The 19,533-nt window shown below is 36.5% G+C and overlaps 2 protein-coding genes across 2 annotated transcripts; one reads left to right on the top strand and one right to left on the bottom strand.

The window, feature by feature from the left end:
- Positions 1-324: 324 nt before the first annotated feature.
- LOC120212816 (DNA-binding protein SMUBP-2-like) lies at positions 325-6,737 on the top strand. Its single transcript, XM_039211003.1, has 8 exons — positions 325-1,123; positions 1,367-1,675; positions 1,832-2,115; positions 3,372-4,400; positions 4,659-4,827; positions 5,885-6,042; positions 6,253-6,503; positions 6,556-6,737. The coding sequence occupies exons 1-7, from the start codon at positions 325-327 to the stop codon at positions 6,493-6,495; spliced, it is 2,991 nt and encodes a 996-aa protein (XP_039066934.1). The 3' UTR covers positions 6,496-6,503; positions 6,556-6,737.
- Positions 6,738-15,614: 8,877 nt separating this feature from the next.
- On the bottom strand, positions 15,615-18,052 carry LOC120213629 (benzyl alcohol O-benzoyltransferase-like). Its single transcript, XM_039211720.1, has 2 exons — positions 17,582-18,052; positions 15,615-16,523 (listed from the first exon to the last, which is right to left on the bottom strand). The coding sequence occupies exons 1-2, from the start codon at positions 18,032-18,034 to the stop codon at positions 15,615-15,617; spliced, it is 1,362 nt and encodes a 453-aa protein (XP_039067651.1). The 5' UTR covers positions 18,035-18,052.
- Between the last annotated feature and the right edge of the window lie 1,481 nt (positions 18,053-19,533).

Below are 19,533 nucleotides of genomic sequence, written 5' to 3'. Positions count from 1 at the left end.
AATTGAGAGATTCAACAAAATAGTGCCCTATAATAAGAGGATCATTTGTGCACTTTACCCAAATATAAAAAATAGAGAAAAAGGTCCAATTTTCTTCTTATTCTTCACCTCATATTCTTTCTGAGGCTCATACTCAAAAGCCCATTCTTTCCAACTCAAAAACAAACCTCAAAATCTCATGTATATATATATATATATATTTTTGAAGATTCTATTAAAAAGAATCATTCTTGGGAGAGTATACAAGAGATGGAAGCTAGATTATTTGCATTATAATGTGGGTTTTCCTTCCCTTGGAAAATAAACATATTTCTCACTAGTGAAATGGAGAAGGCTTCATGCTCGTTTTGTGGAAGAATTCCTTCAACTACAACAACAAAAGCTTTTGCTCTGAGTGTTCAAAAGAGTAGCTGTTTGAGTTCTCTGCCATTCTCCTTTTCTCCTCCTTTGAAATCAATTTGTTTATTTGTAGGCCATAAATATAATTTACCCTCAACAAAATTTCATCCCAAGCAGTTTGTTTCCAATGGTAGTGGAGAAAGCAGTGGCAGCCAAAGTAGCAGCAAGTTCATTACTACTACAAAGAAGAAGCCTAGAAGCAACCCAAAATTTAGCAAAAGTGAGATTAAGTCTACCCCTAAGCCCAGTGATAATCTCAGTAGGACAAAGATACTAGTGGAAGAACTGGGGTTGTTGAAGAAACAGAAGGAACAGAAGGTTCAGAAGACTAAGTCTTTAAATGTTAGAACTTTGTATCAAAATGGGGATCCTTTGGGAAGAAGGGATCTTGGGAAGAAGGTGGTTAGGTGGATTAGTGAAGGGATGAAGGCAATGGCTTTGGATTTTGTGTCAGCAGAGTTGCAAGGGGAGTTTTTGGAGTTGAGACAAAGGATGGGACCTGGATTGACTTTTGTGATCCAGGCACAGCCTTATCTCAGTGCTATTCCCATACCCCTTGGCCTTGAAGCAATTAGTTTGAAGACTTGTGCACATTATCCAACTTTGTTTGATCATTTCCAGAGGGAATTGAGGAATCTTCTTCAAGACTTGCAGCAGAAGTCTGTGGTTGATGATTGGAAGGAGACTCAGTCTTGGAAGCTGCTTAAGGAGCTAGCGAATTCCTGTTCGTTTTCTTTCGTTATTGTTGAAATTATTTTCGTATTCAACTTTATTTCTAGCCTGTAGGTTGAATATAGCATTAGTTTTTTGTTTTAATTTAGTGTTTGGAATATGTTAATTAATGAATTTAGTAGTTTTAATATAGCATGAATTTAGTTGTCTAACTTAGTTTTCGGGATATGCAAATTAGTGAATTTAGTTGTTTGGTAAGAAAGTGAGTTTGAGCTGGAAGTGATGGATTTTGCAGCTCAGCATAGGGCGATTGCTCGAAAGAATACATTGCCCAAGACTGTTCAAGGTGTTTTAGGGATGGACTTGGAGAAGGCTAAGGTCATGCAAGGCAGGATTGACGAGTTTACGATTCGAATGTCGGAGTTGCTTCAGATAGAGAGGGATGCGGAATTGGAGTTCACGCAGGAGGAGTTGGATGCTGTTCCTACACCTGATGAGGGTTCAGATTCATCGAAACCTATTGAGTTCTTAGTTAGACACGGCCAGGCTCAGCAAGAACTTTGTGACACCATTTGCAGTTTGAATGCTGTTAGCACATCAACAGGTTATCTACTGATTTATTTTTTAGTCTTTTTCTTCTTATACAAGGTTGGTAATCCCATGTTTGTTCCTTCATTTGCTCCTTTGAATGCAGTTCTGCAGTTTGTTGCAAAAATGGTGGTTTAGATTGCTAATGCTTTTAGAATTGTGTTGTGTATAGGACTAGGTGGAATGCATTTGGTGTTATTTAGGGTTGAAGGGAATCATCGGCTGCCACCTACAACCCTGTCTCCCGGGGATATGGTTTGTGTGAGGATTTCGGACAGCAGGGGAGCAGGTGCAACTTCTTGCATCCAGGGATTTGTTGACAACCTTGGAGACGATGGCTGCAGCATTAGTGTTGCTATGGATTCTCGTCATGGTGATCCAACTTTCTCTAAGCTATTCGGAAAAAGTGTTCGCATTGATCGTATTCATGGTTTGGCTGATACACTCACATATGAGGTATTTGATAAACGCCTTTTATTTTTTCAGTGTTTGGGCTTACATTCCCTGGATGATCAGCATGTTAGTTTTACAACCGCTGATATATTTCTTAACTCATAGTTATGTTTCCAAATTCCACTTGACTAGTATAAATTCATTCCTTTCTTATTGTCTGTAGCTTTAAATTTGTATGATGTATCGATGCTTTCTCATGATAATTTTGAAATGCCATGAAAGAAAATGAATTTTTATTGAAACACAAGGGCATAAAAGTTCGTTTATAGTATTTACAGAAAGTGCTATTATCAAGGCTCTATACTTTTTTTATTCTCACCATTCATATTTTTGAGTTCAATGGACATTATTAAACCTGGTTCCACCTTTAATGCTTCTGAAATCCTTTGTGGGTTACATATTATTTTTATTTCAAATTCCATAATTTTTTATCATTGTCATAATGCTTGGGAGCATATTCTGTACTTTTCAGTCATGACTGAGTGAAGTAGCCGTTTTCCTCATTTTTTTTCTTCTCTGATGTAATGTCTTCATTTCTGGAAAACTAATTGGCAGTACCAAAACTTTTCAAGAAAAGTGTGTGCCTGTTATGTAAGGACCGCTGAACCGAAGCTATCCTATCTCATTTGACTAGGGAAACCATGTCATTTATAATTGTATTCTCGAAGAACCTTTATAGTGAGTGATTACCAAAACTCCCCTTTTTGAGGTACAAGGGATCATCTAAAGCTAGAAAAATGCAACCTCTAACATAGTAATATATAGGTCTAGGTGGAACACAAGGTGGCTCAATGTAAAGTTTGTTAATTACTTATGAATTCCTCGAGTAGCATCTCCCTACTGCCAAGACATGCAAATTGTTTATCGGAACCTGAACTGTTCAGTATATTGGTTTTACTACAACAAAACTGACTACCTAAGAAAATTTCTAGAGTTTTTTGAACCTGTTTTCCGGTAAGATGCTAGATATTTCAAGCTGCAGTTCTTGGCTAGGGCTACACCCTCTTTTACTCTGTTTAGGTTCATGTCAGTATGAGGTTTCATGTGGTGAATGATTCACTATGTAGCTTTCCATAAGGAATTAGCTAATAGAGAATACATCTTAACTTTTGAGGTAGTTTTATGAATTGCCAGTAAGTACTAATTCCAGAAATATTTCGACCACTTTCCAGATTATTTTTAGTTAATATATTTATTTTTCGAGTGTTTCTGTTGAATAATGCTTACTGTATCTAACTGCCCTCTAATGGAATTTTTAGCGCAACTGTGAAGCCTTAATGCTGCTCCAGAAGAATGGCTTGCAGAAGAAAAACCCTTCAATTGCTGTTGTGGCCACACTGTTTGGAGACAAGGAAGACGTGGAATGGTTGGAGGAAAATGGTTTGGTCGAATGGAACCAAGCAGAGTTGGATGGATTACAGCATGGAACATTTGACAACTCCCAGCGAAAAGCAATTGCTTTAGGCTTAAACAAGAAGCGTCCTCTGATGGTTGTTCAAGGACCTCCAGGCACTGGAAAGACAGGCATGCTCAACGAAATTATAGCACTTGCTGCACAACAAGGTGAAAGGGTGCTAGTAACAGCGCCTACTAATGCAGCTGTTGACAACATGGTCGAGAAACTTTCCGATACAGGATTGAACATAGTGCGTGTTGGAAACCCTGCACGTATTTCTTCAGCTGTAGCATCCAAGTCTTTGGTTGAGATTGTCAATTCTAAGCTTGCAGATTACCAAGCAGAGTTTGAAAGGAAGAAGTCGGATCTAAGAAAAGATCTTCGACTTTGCCTGAAGGATGATTCTTTAGCTGCCGGAATACGCCAGCTATTAAAGCAGCTTGGTAAGGCACTGAAAAAGAAGGAAAAGGAAACAGTGAAGGAAGTTCTATCAAGTGCACAGGTCGTGCTTTCTACCAACACGGGAGCGGCTGATCCACTTATCCGAAAATTGGATACTTTTGACATGGTTGTTATAGATGAAGCTGGGCAGGCAATCGAACCCTCTTGTTGGATCCCGATATTGCAGGGAAAACGTTGTATACTTGCTGGTGATCAATGCCAACTTGCTCCTGTAATTTTGTCCCGCAAAGCTTTAGAAGGCGGCCTTGGAGTATCCCTGCTAGAGAGAGCTGCAACTTTGCATGAAGGGGTTCTTGCTACCATGTTAAGAACTCAGTACCGAATGAATGATGCAATAGCTAGCTGGGCTTCGAAGGAGATGTATGATGGAGAACTGAAATCCTCTCCCTCTGTTGCATCTCATCTTCTTGTTGATTCTCCATTTGTCAAGGTATGACATCCATTAATGTTTATTCATTCTATAAAATGGAGTATAGATCTTTATAAGTAATGGCTAATGGAAATGCTAATTTTATAAAAAATCTTCAAATTAATTTAAGGGCACAATCTTCTATTCAAATACATGCATGTATGGGGGGGGGGGGTTTCACTTTCCATTGATATTCTTGCTAGTTATCAGGTTTTCCATATTCATCGAAAATTTTCATTTGAGAAGGTTCAAGTTTGATGTTCCTTTGCCTTATTTCAGCCCACATGGATAACACAATGCCCATTGCTGTTACTCGATACAAGGATGCCATATGGAAGTTTGTCGGTAGGCTGTGAGGAGCATCTAGACCTGGCAGGCACAGGGTCTTTTTTCAACGAAGGGGAAGCAGATATCGTTGTCCAACATGTCTTTTATCTGATCTTCGCCGGTAATTGCTCATATCTTTAGTCTACCTCATTAAATGGTGGTTAAATATTGTCTTGTGTATTTGAAAAACTAGTCGAATCGCGTATACTGTTGCATTCTTTAATCAAGTTTTGTTAGTCCTTGATAATTAGAAGAAAGTTAAACTATATTGGACTTGAGAATGTTACATGTATGGACATGATTATGTGTTCATTTTTTCGCATACCTGCCACTCATTTCAAGAGAATGCTCTCTCTCTCTCTCTCTCGATGTGTATAGCAGCTTGTATTCATTTTTTAGTTTAGTTGTCTGTCATTATGTATTATGTCATACTTTTTATTAATATTATAGACGAATAAGTTGCACTTGCTACAACGGTATATGTGCTCAAATAGATTTCTCATACCCGGACGGGGAGACTGTTGTTTGTCTCATATTTTCTTGCCAGATGCATGCTCAAGCAACATATTTTGACATCTCCTACATTGATAAACTCGGTTGAAATTAAGAATCTTCCCTTTTTCGCGTGCCTATGTTTTCGGTATGTGCCAGGAGTCGTAGAGTATCTATAATTTCCCATTCATTATCAACCTCATTTAGGATTTTATTCCCTCTAGATGTATTTATCATGCCGGTTCATCCATCGACTTTTGAACCTATGCCGATAAACTCTTGGCTTTGAACATGATCGGCTTTTGAGAATAAGAGTGAAGGTGTATGTTATAGTGATTGTAGTTAAATTACACAAGTAACACGATCGTATCACCTTATATCTTGTATTTTGCATACTTGAGCTGATTGTCTTCCATAGAGCTTCTTACAAGAAGTGTTCTTTCCCCGACTTTCCCCTTGAATGCGGTTTAAAGTGATGTCTGTTATTAGCTTCTGCATAATACTTATCATCTGGTAGATCAACACCTGCACTCAAATCAGTGCCCGCTTCATTTTTTTGTTTGTTTTTCGTATCTTTTCTTTTCAAGATACATCCATTCTTGCGTTGTAGTGATTAATAGGCCTTGATTGTTACAATCTTCCCTCAACCAAGTTAAGAACTTATTTGGTTTTATTCTCTTATGCAGGTGTTAGCCCGACAGCCATTGCCGTCCAATCACCTTATGTTGCTCAGGTACAGCTCTTACGAGACAGGCTTGATGAGTTGCCGGAGGCTGCTGGTGTCGAGGTCGCGACAATTGATAGCTTTCAGGGTCGAGAGGCTGATGCAGTAATCATATCAATGGTATACATATATATATATATATATATATATATATATATATATATATATATATATTTGCTGTGAAGTTTTTTACTTGCCCTACCCTTTTTGATATAATGGTGTTCTAAACCGGTGCGTAAATCACGGATTGTTTGAAACAGTCATATTCGGACAAAATGCTCGACCGGATCCCAACTATGACTGATTTAGAATGCTTGTTACTGTTTTTAGGTAAGATCAAACACTTTAGGAGCCGTAGGGTTCTTGGGGGATAGTAGACGGATGAACGTTGCCATAACAAGAGCTCGTAAGCATGTTACTGTCGTGTGTGACAGCTCGACAATTTGCCACAACACTTTCTTGGCCAGGCTCTTACGCCATATCCGCTATGTCGGTAGGGTGAAGCATGCTGAACCCGGTGCTTCCGGAGGATCGGGGCTCGGGATGAATCCGATGTTGCCATCCATTAGTTGAACATGACATGGAACAGGTTCAAGTGCTAAGCTTTAAATTTGTTTCAGTGGAATGATTATTTGAAAGTTGAACATGTAAAATAGATGCCTTCGGATACATTTGGTTTGGGCATCTATTGGTCATTTTTGTGAACAAAATTGCTACCCTTCGATTTAGTTGTATATAGAACTATACACATTTGACGAAACATAATTTGTATACATTCCAAACCTGCAAATAATATCAATGAAACCCCCAAAAAATTCACTGTCTTTATAGTTATAATTAAATAAATTTCATATATTTTGTTTAGAATGTCTTAATTTTGGATAAATTACACAATTTCTCATTGAATTATACACTCTCTCCTATTTTACTCATCGTGCTTTCAATTTTTTTAATTTACTCACTAAACTTTCGAATTGCTATTTTTTATCACTCGAATTATTTTATTATTATTTTCATATGACGTGGTATCTTTATTATTATTTAATATAAAATGACTTAATATCACGGTACTATTTGTTTCCAATTTAAAATATTTTCTATAATCATATACAATGCATATATATTTCTTCATATTTTTTCATACTTGATATACACATATCATACAAAGTCGAGAGATTGTACTCAAACTTGAAAATTAAACCTACTAATTATTAAAAATTTTGAGTAATTATTCGAGTTCTATTTTATAACTTGAATTTTGAATTTTTTTGAGTCGATTCGGGTTTATGAAATTACAACTCGAAGTCAATACAAGTTGAGTTTTTTTCGAGTCAACTTGAGTTGAAAAGTTTAGTTTTTCGAGCCGAGTTTTGCCCATCCCTAAGTTTATGAACTTATTTTGACCAAAAAATAGTTTAAGTACATAAAGTGGTGACATATAATAGTTTAAGGACTTATCTTGACCAGCAAATAGTTTAGGGGCTTAAAGCAAAAAGTGAATATAGTTTAGGGATTTTTTAGGTTTAAGCTTTAAAATTTTAAAGATAAATTACATATTTATTCACTCAACTATTCTCATGATTCTATTACAGTAACCCAACTATTCTTTTAAATTATCATTAAATTTAAATTTTTATTCTACTTTAATCACCTAATTCAATTCTATTTATTTTTAAATTTATAATATATAAAAATTCATTTATATCACATATTTAATTGATGAGAATGTTGGCCATTCGGTTGAGGGGAGGACACTAAAAGTCACAACTGGAGTATGGGCCCACCAGTTAGGAAACTCGATAGGTGAGGACACTAAAGGCAAAATTGGCCCATTGCCGCACGTAAAACAAAAATGAGAAAATAACTTCAATGACAAAAAATGCATACGAATTTAACCAATTTTTTGGATTTGCCAAAATGACCAACAAATTCGCAACGCGAACTCCAATTTCGCAACCCAATTTCCAATTTCGCAACGCGAATCTGTAAATCGCAACGCGAATTTGTAAATCACAACACAGAAGTCAAATTCGCAACGCGAATTTAATTTTGCAACAGGTTTTAGTTTCGCAACACAAATGTTTTGGGTATATAACAACGCAGCATCAACAACTCATAACCTAAATCCCTAAATCGTAACTCATTCCATCTCCATCTATCACTCTCTCCGGCGACATCCGTTCTATATCCAACGACATCCTTCCCCATCTCTAATTTTTTTTATATAATTTTATTTCTATATAATTTTTCAATGATTTCTCTCCCAAATTATCAACTATCAACTTAATAAAGGTATGTTTTTCTCTAAGTTAGTGATGATATATAGTTCATAGCTCGTTTGTTTAGTAAATTAATTTACAATTTGTAGAATGAAATCATCTAATGTTGATCATGTTTGGATAGATTTGTGTTTTGGAGGGTCATGAGAGAATGTTCATGGTGTTTTACAATATGTGCCTTTACCCATGAATCTTTAACTAAAACTGTCATTAAAAAAGTTAACTTATGAAACTTTAATGTTACGTGTTGCAAAGAAATTGAATTTAGAGCCTCTAAGTGGATTTAGGCTATCTTATCAGAGAAAATGTAAAGTTTATTTGTTAACCGACAATGAAGATGTTGAACGATTCATTGCTTATATTAGTGTTTCACAAGAAGATGTTACATTGTAAGTTGTTGAACCTAGAAGTAGTGAAGTTGGGTCAGTAGCGGGTAGTAATCAACTAAGTTCTTCAACCCAAAATTTAATGGTTCCACCACAATTTCATCACAAAGCAAATTTTGTTTCACCACATTTTCAATACCAAACACAATATCAAGCACAATCTCAAAACCCACAACCTTTTCCTAATCCAAATCCCAATCAACTTTCAACACCAAATTCCAGTTTTCGTATTGACCAATTAGACGATTATGAGCCAACAGAAAAAATTGTGAGTACTAGTCAGTATTCGAAATTTGATCTTGGTCAATACCCGGACTTTGATCTTGGTCAATACTCGGATTTTGATGATGTGATGGAAGAAGAAACAGACCTTGCATGTAATGATTTTGATATTGGTCAATACCCGAATTTTGATGATGAAACAGCCGCTGTCGAGGAAGATGTTGTTGATGATAATAAGGAAGAAGTTACGACTGTGAATGAACATGTTGAACATCCATTCTGTAATTCATATAACCCTGCAGAAGAAAAAGAAGAAGTCCCCGAAGAAAGAAAAAAGAAAAAAATGCCACGGAGTATAACTGGAATATGCCAGAATTACTTCAGATACCGGAAGAAGAGTTGGTAAAGATAGCAGTTGATTGTTACACAAAAGTTATTCGTATCAAGAAAGATGATTGTTTTGATACAAAGAAAGACTTGAAGATAGCTTTGTATACGAAATGTGTGGAAGATGGCTATCAACTAAAAGTTAACAAATCAAGCAAAGATAGTTTCAAAACAAGGTGTATGATTGACAAAAACTGTACGTGGTGTATGATTGCAAAGAGGATAAAAGATTGCGAAATGTTTCAAGTTAGGACTTTTATTGATAAACATACATGCTCAAGAACCCAAGTTTTTCCTCACCATAGACAGGCAAACAAAAAGGTGTTGGGTGGTTTTCTGGCTGAGTTAATGTTTTTGAATGGAAGGGTATATCGGGGACATGAAATTATGACTGACATGAATGCTCGGTTCAAGATTAGTATCTCATATTCTTAAGCTTGGAGAGCCAAATGTTATGCCTTGAAATTTTTGAGGGGGTCGCCAAAAGCATCGTTTGCCCAACTACCGGCTTATTGTCACAATTTAAAGCTGAAAAATCATGGGTCAGTAACTCATATCAAAATAGATAGAGATGGACGCTTTGAGTTGCTGTTTATCGCCATTGATGCTGCGGTTAGTAAATAATTATAATTTTGTTGACTCATTTTTGTTAGTTGCATGCATTTCACATTTAAATGATTATATTTCATGTGTATATGATTTTGTAGATTCATTCGTTTATTACTTGCATGCGCCCAGTTATTATAGTTGACAGAGCACATTTGAAAAGTCGATACCTTGGAGTAAACTTATTAGCAGTAGCCATGGATGCTAACAATGAGATACTACCAATAGCTTACGGGGTTGGCAAATCTGAAACCTTTGATTCATGGACATGGTTTATGGGGCATCTTAGGGATTGCATAGGTCCTATTAGCAATCTGACAATCATATCCGATAGGGCAAACTCAATTGACAACACTGTTAGAAGGTGTTTCCCAGATGCTTTTCATGGACTTTGTGGTGTTCATTTGTAAAGAAATATAAAATCAAGGTCTGCTGGTATAAAAAATCACAAATGAATATACTGGAAGGCTGTAAAAGCTTATCGGGAAGTGGATTTTCATAAGCTTATAAATTGTTTAAGACGTGTTTTGCCTCAATGTGCTCAAACACTAGAAGATGTCGGGTTTGAAAGATGGTCAAGAGTACATCAACTTGGAGCAAGATATGGTTTCATGACGTCTAATAGTGCAGAATCAATCAACGCTCTAAGTCGTCATTCCCGGAAATTACCCATTACTATGTTATTGGAGTTTTTTCGAGCCTCTATTCAACAGTGGTACTACAAGAAAAAAAACCATGCAGGTATTATTTCTTTAAATTCGTAACTTATCATATATTTTACTAAGTATTATTTATTTAAATTTATTGGAACATTGGAACGTCGTGTTACACCATGGACTGAAAAAAAGATAACGAAACGTGTTGTGAAGTCAACGTCATGGAGAGTTGAACCATGTTCAAACACTTTGTTTGAAGTATTGGATAATAACTTAAATGAGCTTGTCGATCTAAATGCAAAGACGTGTAGTTATAAGAAATGGCAAACATCTAGTTATCTGTGTGGCCATGTTATAAAAGTTGCTCTTCATCTAAACCAAGATGATTCAAGCGCATACGCTATGGATTGCTACACTACAGAAGTATATCGACAGACTTATGCCGAGATTGTCTACCCATGTCCATATCCTTCTGAGTGGGACATACCAGATGACTTACAAACAGTTTTACCACCAGTCATGGACAGCAGGCTACCTGGCCGACCAAAAAATCACGATCGTATACCGTCTAAGGGTGAAGAGAAGAGGATATCGACATGTAGTCGGTGCAAGGAAAGTGGTCATATAAGGTTGACCTGTGGATCACAGTGCCATCACAATCATCTTTTCCTCTACCAAAAAATGGATCCTCATCAAAATTCAAAGCTCATATGGTGCCAAGCAAAAGGAAATCAAAATCGCAATCAAAATCAAAATCCCAATCACAACCGGCTTCACCTTTTGGGACTTATTAACTTAGGTGATTTTTAAATGCAAACGTTGTATTATGTGTATTTTATGTGTGAGTGCATACATTTTCAGTGACATTCATTAGTAACTTGAGTTTGAACATTACTATGATCTGTTCAGTTGTTATCATGTTGGGATTTTCTCTTGTGTTTGATTGCTTGGAGAGTTGTTCTCTTGCTTCTTCAAGTGTCCTTAGCTTGTATTTATAGCTTGGAATGTGTTTTATGTTGTATATAACTTGATGTTGTATGTTGCGATCAACGCAAAGTCAAATTCGCAACGCGAAATCGCAAACCAAATTTGACTTTCGCGTTGCGAATTTGACTATCGCGTTGTACATTATTTGAACATTTTTATGGGTACATTATTTGGAAAATAATGTTCCGGACTTCGTTAGAAATAACCCTTTTTCATCGGATTAATTTCGTTTTTGTGGGTACATTATTTGAACATTGTTATGTATAAATTTGTTGTGTATGTATGTTTTGGTTTGATTATATTATATGTATATTTTCATTCAGATGAGATGGGTTGTGTATAACAAAACAATCTATCTCTTCCATGTGAGTACTTTATTCCAACCATGTGACAAGTGTGACAACCCCATCAACTCACAACTCAGCTTTGAACTCAATCAATATTGTCTTTTAGCTTGATGGTTCAAAAGCATGTTACTTGAACAGTATGAATCAATTATGCAATTTTCATATACAATTTAACACTGCATTTCATATGTAATTGGCATAGGTCAGAATAACACTCCTTGCTCCGCTCATGTAGATAAAAATCAACTGCGATCTTAGCCCAAAGGGTATTATCCGTAATTGTGTCCGGTAGTGTTTCCCTCTCCCGCTGAGGAATGGTACTGGCCGATAACACATACGAAAGCCAACTCGCATCCATCATATCGGGCACAGGAGGGGGTTTATCAATATGTCGATATATGACGCCATGTGAATCGGGCTCTTGAACGGTGGACGGGACCTCTTGAACGATAACAGGGGCCTTTTGAACAGTGGAAGGGGCTTCTTCGATGATGAGAGGGGCCTCTTGAACGATAGGAGGTGCCTCTTGAATGATGATAAGTGAATCAGGCTTATTCTTACCGAGTCTTGGCACTAGTGGGGTGAACGAAGACATAATGGCACGTGTACGACGTCTGATGCATGAACCCCGTCGTGCAAGAAAAACCCGACGTAAAGCATCTACCTTATCGGGCGCCTGAAAATAAATTAATACATAAATCAGTAAATAAATAAATAAATAATGTCGAAAAAAGGTTATTTGCATTTTTAGTATAGTATTAAACAAATTTACCTCATTGCGTAGAGTATGAACCTCATTCTGCAATAATGAAACAATCTCGCGTAGAGCGGCAACCTCATCACGTAAAGTAGATACCTCACTGCGTAGCGCACCATTGTCATCGCGTAAAAAATCCACCTCACTAAGAAAAGATCGAACCTCATCACGCCATGCACCATTATCTTCACGTAAAGTATCAACCTCATGACGCAAAGTACCAACCTCATCACGTAATTCCCTTAACTCATCCCTTGGAGGTGGAGAACAGGGAGATAAATGTCGTGGCCTCTTTGTCGGTCGCCTATAATGAGGTGATGGTGGAGAAGAGGCTCGATGATGTGATGGAATACGTGATGGTGGAGGTGGAGAAGAGGCTCGATCAGGTGATGGCTCCAGGTGTCGAGTTGTAGAATCGGCCCGATCAGGTGATGGCTCTCGAGGTGGGGGTGCTCATCATCCGTCCCATCAACAAACCTCTTACTAGCTTGCCACCAATCAGTGACATGCTCAGCCTCTGTGGGTGTCAGCCTCTGTAATTTGATAGTTGGCCTCCTAACAATATAAAAGCTCAAACAAAGTTAAACTTGTACTAGTAATAACTTGTTTATATATGGTATTATTTGTGTGTTAACTTACATAATTCATCGTCGTATATGGGAGTCACTCTTCCCAATCCAACATGCGGATCCTCTTCCAGGTAATAACCCTAGGAATATCATTTGATCTTTTTATCGCATATGTCCGCATGCTGGGGAAAGCCTCAAATATCCAAATCTAAAAACAATATAATACACAAACATTAGTAATTGTTAAATAATTAATTATAATTTTGGAAACATTATATAGAAATTCTTACCTTAAAGGCCCAAGTAAAGCCTGTCAAAGTGTATTTAGAACCATCGCCCCGCAAACTTTTTCGGTCCTCAAAGGCAGACGACAACTTCTTCCAGGTAGCTTTCCATAGATATGAACCCCACGGAAACATGTTCCATGCATTTAGGTCCTCTACCAATAATATTAGGTCCTCAGAGATAGGTTGTCTGCCCTCTTTGCCTAAAAAGCCGGCATGCAAAAGTAATAAATGGCATACTCGGACAACATCAAGGTCATCCATCCGAGTAAAACCATCTTTATCAAATAATCTCTTCAAGTCGTCGACGTGTAAACTCGACTTCGACTTTGCCAGCTCAGGAAAAACCCGAGATAACCATGATGGGCGGGCGATATGACTAGTGTACCGACCTACATCATCGTGTCTGAAGCGTAGACCAGTGATTAAGCAAAACTCCTCATGCCCAAAACAAGTATGTGCCGGAGGAAAATGAAATCATATCTCCTCATCACCACGTTGTATCCCCTCGGGTAGATTGTTAGTCATGGTCTGAAGAAACAAATCTGTCGACATAGCATCTCCACCCGTATGTTGCACTTTCAGCCATGGCCCGAAGTAAGTATCCTCAAACAATTTTCTTTGTAGAGGTGTAAGCGTCGACGCAATTTTAGTAGCTAGGCTTAATTTATTCCTTAAGGTCAATGCAGCTGAAAAAAAATTCTACAAAAACAATAAACATACAGTTAGATATACCAAAAACTACAAATTATACACTATAAACAGACATGATATTAAACAGTGAAAACAAAGCCAAATATGTTTCAAACTAGCACAGTATTCACCCAAGTCATTATTCCATCATAGTTCACAAAATGCATCAGATAACATTCCAGAAGTAAGCACTTATATAAACATTTAAAAGGACAACATATATGTTTAGTGCAGGTTCAAGGACAACATAAAGAGTAGTAGTTTATTCTTGAAACTTAAATTAGCAACACTGTGAAGTTAGTATTTGTCTTTGTTTTTTGGTTGAAGTAATGCAATTCATTCAAGTTTCAATTTGCAGAATAAAAGAAGTTTCTAAACTTAAATTCACAACGCGAAAATGAAAATCACAACGCGAAACTAAAATCGCGTTGCGAATTTGGTGTTGCGCTTTAGGGTTTCTTCAACAAAAAGACAAAACAAAGACAAATACTAACTTCACAGGGTTAAAGACTAAACAGTTTAGCAGTATTGGCAGCAACCGAATGAATTTACTAAGCAATCTCAGTGAAATGGTTAATCTATATATATTGAAATTACCAGTAAATTTATCATCAATATAAGAAAAAACTAATAATAATACAAAAATTTCAAAATAAAAATAAGAGATTAAAAAAACTAACCCTCGGTGGTTGATTTTCTATTTCTTACCGTGAATGTTGTGAGGGTTGCTCTGAGAGATGAGATAGAAGGATTTCGTCGGAGATGGGGACGGATGTCACCGTAGAGAGTGAGAGATGGAGATGAGACTGAGTTGTGGTTTAGGGTTTTAGGTTAGAGATGATTTGTGATAATATTGTTTACATTTGTGTTGCGAAATTAATATTGTGTTTCGCGTAAAAACATTTGACTTTCGCGTTGCGAATTTGACTATCGTGTTGCGAATTTGACTTTGTGTTGCGATTTACAAATTCGCAACGCGAATTTGACTTTTGTGTTGCGAATTTGACTATCGCGTTGCGAATTTGACTTCTGTGTTGCGATTTACAAATTCGTGTTGCGATTTATAGATTCGCGTTGCGAAATTGGAAACTGGGTTGCGAAATTGGAGTTTGCGTTGCGAATTTGTTGGTCATTTTTGCAAATCCAAAAAAAGTTGGTTAAATTCGTATATTATAAGGCATTTTCGGTCACTGAGGTTATTTTCTCAACAAAAATTAGTCACTGAAATTATTTCTGTTTGAGAATTGTTGATTTTTTTCAATATTCGTTTAATAGTTAATTTAATTAAAAATCGATAAATTAATCAAATTAACTGAAAATATTTAATATATTATATACATAATTAATCTATAAAAAAAACTCTTTCATGAATTAATCTAATTTTATTCGGTTCGATTAATACTTTCTTAAAATAATTTATTTGGTTAACAATTAAAAAATAATTCGGATAATTTGATTTTGGAGAATTTGATACGATGGATAGTAAAACCGACCGTTTGAATTATCTAAACATTTAACCTTATAAATTCGACTTGATATCATCAGAATTGCAACTATGCTTCTCGTTCTTTAACATGCTATTCAGCTCACTAACAAATCTCTCCATAATTGGGGCAGGCAAGCAAAGTGGGATCACAATCCCATCTTCTCCTTCCTTGTTCTTATATGGTAAAAGATGTTTTCCATCCATAACATTGGCTTGCCCACCATACACTGGCTTGCCCCAACCGAAATCAATATCTCCGAAATCGATTTTCGTCACGTCCGACACCAAGAAAGACCTGTTCAAGGCGAGGGCAGGTCGGCCATTAGTCGCCAGGAAATCCGCCATCGACTTCATGTACTCTTCCGTTACCTTTCCCTTGGTCCGTTTCACTAGCTCTATAACATCCACCAATGGACTCTGGCACAGTGTCCCCGCAGTCGTTACGGTTGCCGGATAGGCTGTTACGTTGCCGTAGTACCCCGAAGGTAACCGAGGATTAAACTTAGAACGTGCGTTTACAATGCAAATAAGGCAAACATGTTCCTTGGGGTCACGTTGTAAGGCTTTTGTGTGGCATTGCCACAGGCATGCGGTTAAGATGTCAAATGTGGAACAATGTTGGTGGTGGTGTGAGGGAAGCAATCTACGAAGAGATGAGAGTTCATTGGATCCGAAGACGAAAGAGAGATGAACCATTTTGCCTGGTTGAATGGTTTCTTCATCACTCGACTGTTGATCGAACTCGTGATGTGTATACGTTACTCGAGGTGGGTTTCGTGCGTTTAGAAGATGTCTTTCCCAAACGGGGGTGATGGTGGGAGACGAGGCACCTCGGGCCATTTCACCAACGGCGGTCATAAACTGCAACCACCCGACCGCATCACTCATGGTGTGGTTGTGACGGATAGCACAAATAAAACTGTTGCATTTTAATCGTGTTACCTACATATGTTAAAAGGTTGGGGGAAATGAAAAATATAAGCACAACTCTAAAAATGATGACCAATTTAAAAATGTTTTTTAAGGTAGAAATATATATATATATATATAACTTTTGTATGAATGAATATATAAATAATTCACGATGAGCCCAACTAATAAAATAGATTATTACTTGAAGGAAATTTGAATTTTAATGGACATCCTCACATTGACTAGCATCCGCCATTGTCTGAAAATAAAACTTCAATCAATTAAGTTTAGTTTGATCGGTAAGTCATTCATATAATTAGAGGAGGTAATTGGGTCATTCGGATCGGATTCAGTCAATTTATTTTAGATCGAGTCATTTTTGAATTTAGATTATGCCGGTGTAAATTTGGTTTGGGTCAAATCAGTATGGTTCAATATAAAAACTCAATTTGGGTTGGTTCATAATCAAATTGGTTGGTTTTTGAGTCACGTTAATATCGGATCGGTTGCTTTAGGTGGGTCAATATCGGATTGGCTTGTTTCAATTCATATCAACTATTAGATTTTGGGTCAATTCGAGTCAATTAAAAATTATATATACTCCACCCAATCCGACCCCAAAAATATATATCATCCACCGACTCTGATCCAACTGAAACTTTTAGAATATAAATCCAACCCGATATAAAATAAATATTTAATTAAATAATAATAATACTTTTTAAAAATATATATTATTATCCCAGATCAGTCGAGTCAGTCTCTCACCCTCCATCCAAATTAAATATTTGACCCTATTAAAAATTATGTCAAATCTCATTAATTTCGAGTTAAATTACCATCCTAAACCCACCTAAAAAGGACCGAAGATTTCTATTCAAAAAGTTCATGGTGTTCCCTTTATAGCCGACTCCGATCATCTCATCTAAAATGGGAGAGATCAAGACTAGATGGTACAAAAATTTATCAAATTGTTTAAAAAAATAAAATTATTTTATTACCCTTTTATATCTGAATTTTAATTATTTCCACTACTCAATTTTCTAATAGCAATGCTAAAACAGCCTTTATCACCATGCAGGAAATACCTGGATTAGAAGGAGGGGGCAATTCAGCACTCCGCCAGAACCTTCAACATCATAAAGAAGCTCATCCATGCATGGAAAAGGTGGTAGAAGCTCATCCCCGAATTCCTCAAGTGTAACATCGGCATCTCCTTCGATAAACAACACGCCTTCGCCGGTGCAATCGACGGAGAGTTTTCGATTAGGCCCTTCCCTTAGCCTACCGGCAAACGGATAGTAAAACACTAGAGTCTTGGCAAGTGCATCTCTAATAATCCTGGCAGGATCCTTCCCTTTCATGGAAGGGTTATATCGGTATAGCAGGATCATCGGATATTCGAATCGGTGACCCTCTCGATCGTCGATGTCCGACAACGGCTTTAACTCTCGAGGGGTGGGCTTAACAGGGGCCACTAGCTCTGGTTCTCTCCTACGGACCTTGAATGCTAGAGAAGTTGGTGGTATTTCCATGGCCATAAGAAAGCTTAGTCTTGGTTTTGGGCTCGAACTTTTTCTTCAATTCTTGACTATCTTCTTGGATATATACTGATTTTGTTTTCAGTAGCCTAAAAGATCAAGTATACTTTTATTTGTATCTTCTTAATTGCCACTTGAACATAATAATTAATGTATATTATTTTAAATTGACATGTTTCTCTTTCCGAGAGAAGTCATTCATTAATATTATTTTTTAGACAGTTGAGGTTTTCTTTGCAAAAATTATATGAATAATCACTATATTATATTGAAATAATTTTTTAGTCATTAAACTTTTAAAAGTTCTTAAGCAGATTCTGAACTTTTAATTTTGTTATAAAATACTTATCATGTCGTTAGCTGCCATCAATTGTTGTTAAGAGGATGGTGTGGTAATCGTTAAGTGTAGTTTAAAGTGGATTTTCACTACCCAAAACCCTAGTTGTTATCTTCCTCTCTTCTCTCCCTTTTTTTTTACAATTTGTGTTATTTTTTATAAATCAAATCAATTTTTTTCCTGTGATTTTGTTTAGCCAACTACGGCACCAGTTTTAATATTGGTTGTCAACCATCGGTTGTATTTTCTTTTTATTTTTTTAATTTTTTTATAATAATTATGTCTTTATGACATGTTTAACTCTATCTTTGTGGTATGTTTATCTCTGTCTTTTGGTAGTTTTCTATTTTTTATCGTTGTTTTCATTTATCTTTTTTTTAGAGTGAGATTTGACATCGCCACGATTTATTAAGATTGCGCTTATTTGTTATCATGTTTATCTTCCCTACTTTGGACCATCGGATTGGTTTGGATATGCGTTTTGCGTTCGTGGATAATTTTTGTATCAATAGTCACTACTAGAAAAAAAACCTCCTTTAATGACGCTCATTGCGCGTCATCTATGGGTGCAGATGACACACAAATGCCTGTCATTGAAGCCATCGACATAAATCTCAGATGATACACAATTCTGTGTCATAAATCTATGATGCGCATTTATGACGAATTTATGACGCGCATTGAGCGTCATTGAAGCCCCCGTCATAAATGAAGATGACACACATTTGTGTGTCATAAATTTATGACATGCATGTATGACTACATTGTGTGTTATTGAAGCACACCTCATTAAAAAGATGACACACATTCGTGTTTCGTGATTGTATTTCGTAAATTATATATATATATATATTGTAGATTGACAAATAATCAAACAAAATCACATTTAATGCCTCATAATACTAAATATATATATCATATTATATATAAGCAATCCATTTGCATACAATATATTCACATTAAGTTATCAAAAATATTGAAATCATATATCGATACAAAATATCACGGCATAATAAAGTTCTACTAATATGCCCTCGCCATCCGGTCGTGTACACAAGAAATCATCATCAAGTTCTACCAAAGGGGAGTCATGTGAAAAATCAAAAGTAGCATGGTATTCCAACATATCATCAGTTTCACCATTTGCTCCATACTTGTACAT

The sequence above is a fragment of the Hibiscus syriacus genome, unplaced genomic scaffold, assembly GCF_006381635.1.
Source record: "Hibiscus syriacus cultivar Baekdansim isolate YM2019G1 unplaced genomic scaffold, ASM638163v2 tig00000738_pilon, whole genome shotgun sequence".
Taxonomy (NCBI): domain Eukaryota; kingdom Viridiplantae; phylum Streptophyta; class Magnoliopsida; order Malvales; family Malvaceae; genus Hibiscus; species Hibiscus syriacus.
This window is presented reverse-complemented; position numbering and strand designations above follow the sequence as displayed.

Excerpts from the sequence above, each read along its gene's own strand:
- LOC120212816 (XM_039211003.1), top strand. The coding sequence starts at position 325 with ATGGAGAAGGCTTCATGCTCGTTTTGTGGAAGAATTCCTTCAACTACA. Across the intron at positions 1,676-1,831 it reads TGCTGTTAGCACATCAACAG|GACTAGGTGGAATGCATTTG; the intron begins GTTATCTACTGA and ends TGTTGTGTATAG. Across the intron at positions 4,828-5,884 it reads CTTTTATCTGATCTTCGCCG|GTGTTAGCCCGACAGCCATT; the intron begins GTAATTGCTCAT and ends TCTCTTATGCAG.
- LOC120213629 (XM_039211720.1), bottom strand. The coding sequence starts at position 18,034 with ATGGCCATGGAAATACCACCAACTTCTCTAGCATTCAAGGTCCGTAGG. Across the intron at positions 16,524-17,581 it reads GCCCCCTCCTTCTAATCCAG|GTAACACGATTAAAATGCAA; the intron begins GTATTTCCTGCA and ends TAACATATGTAG.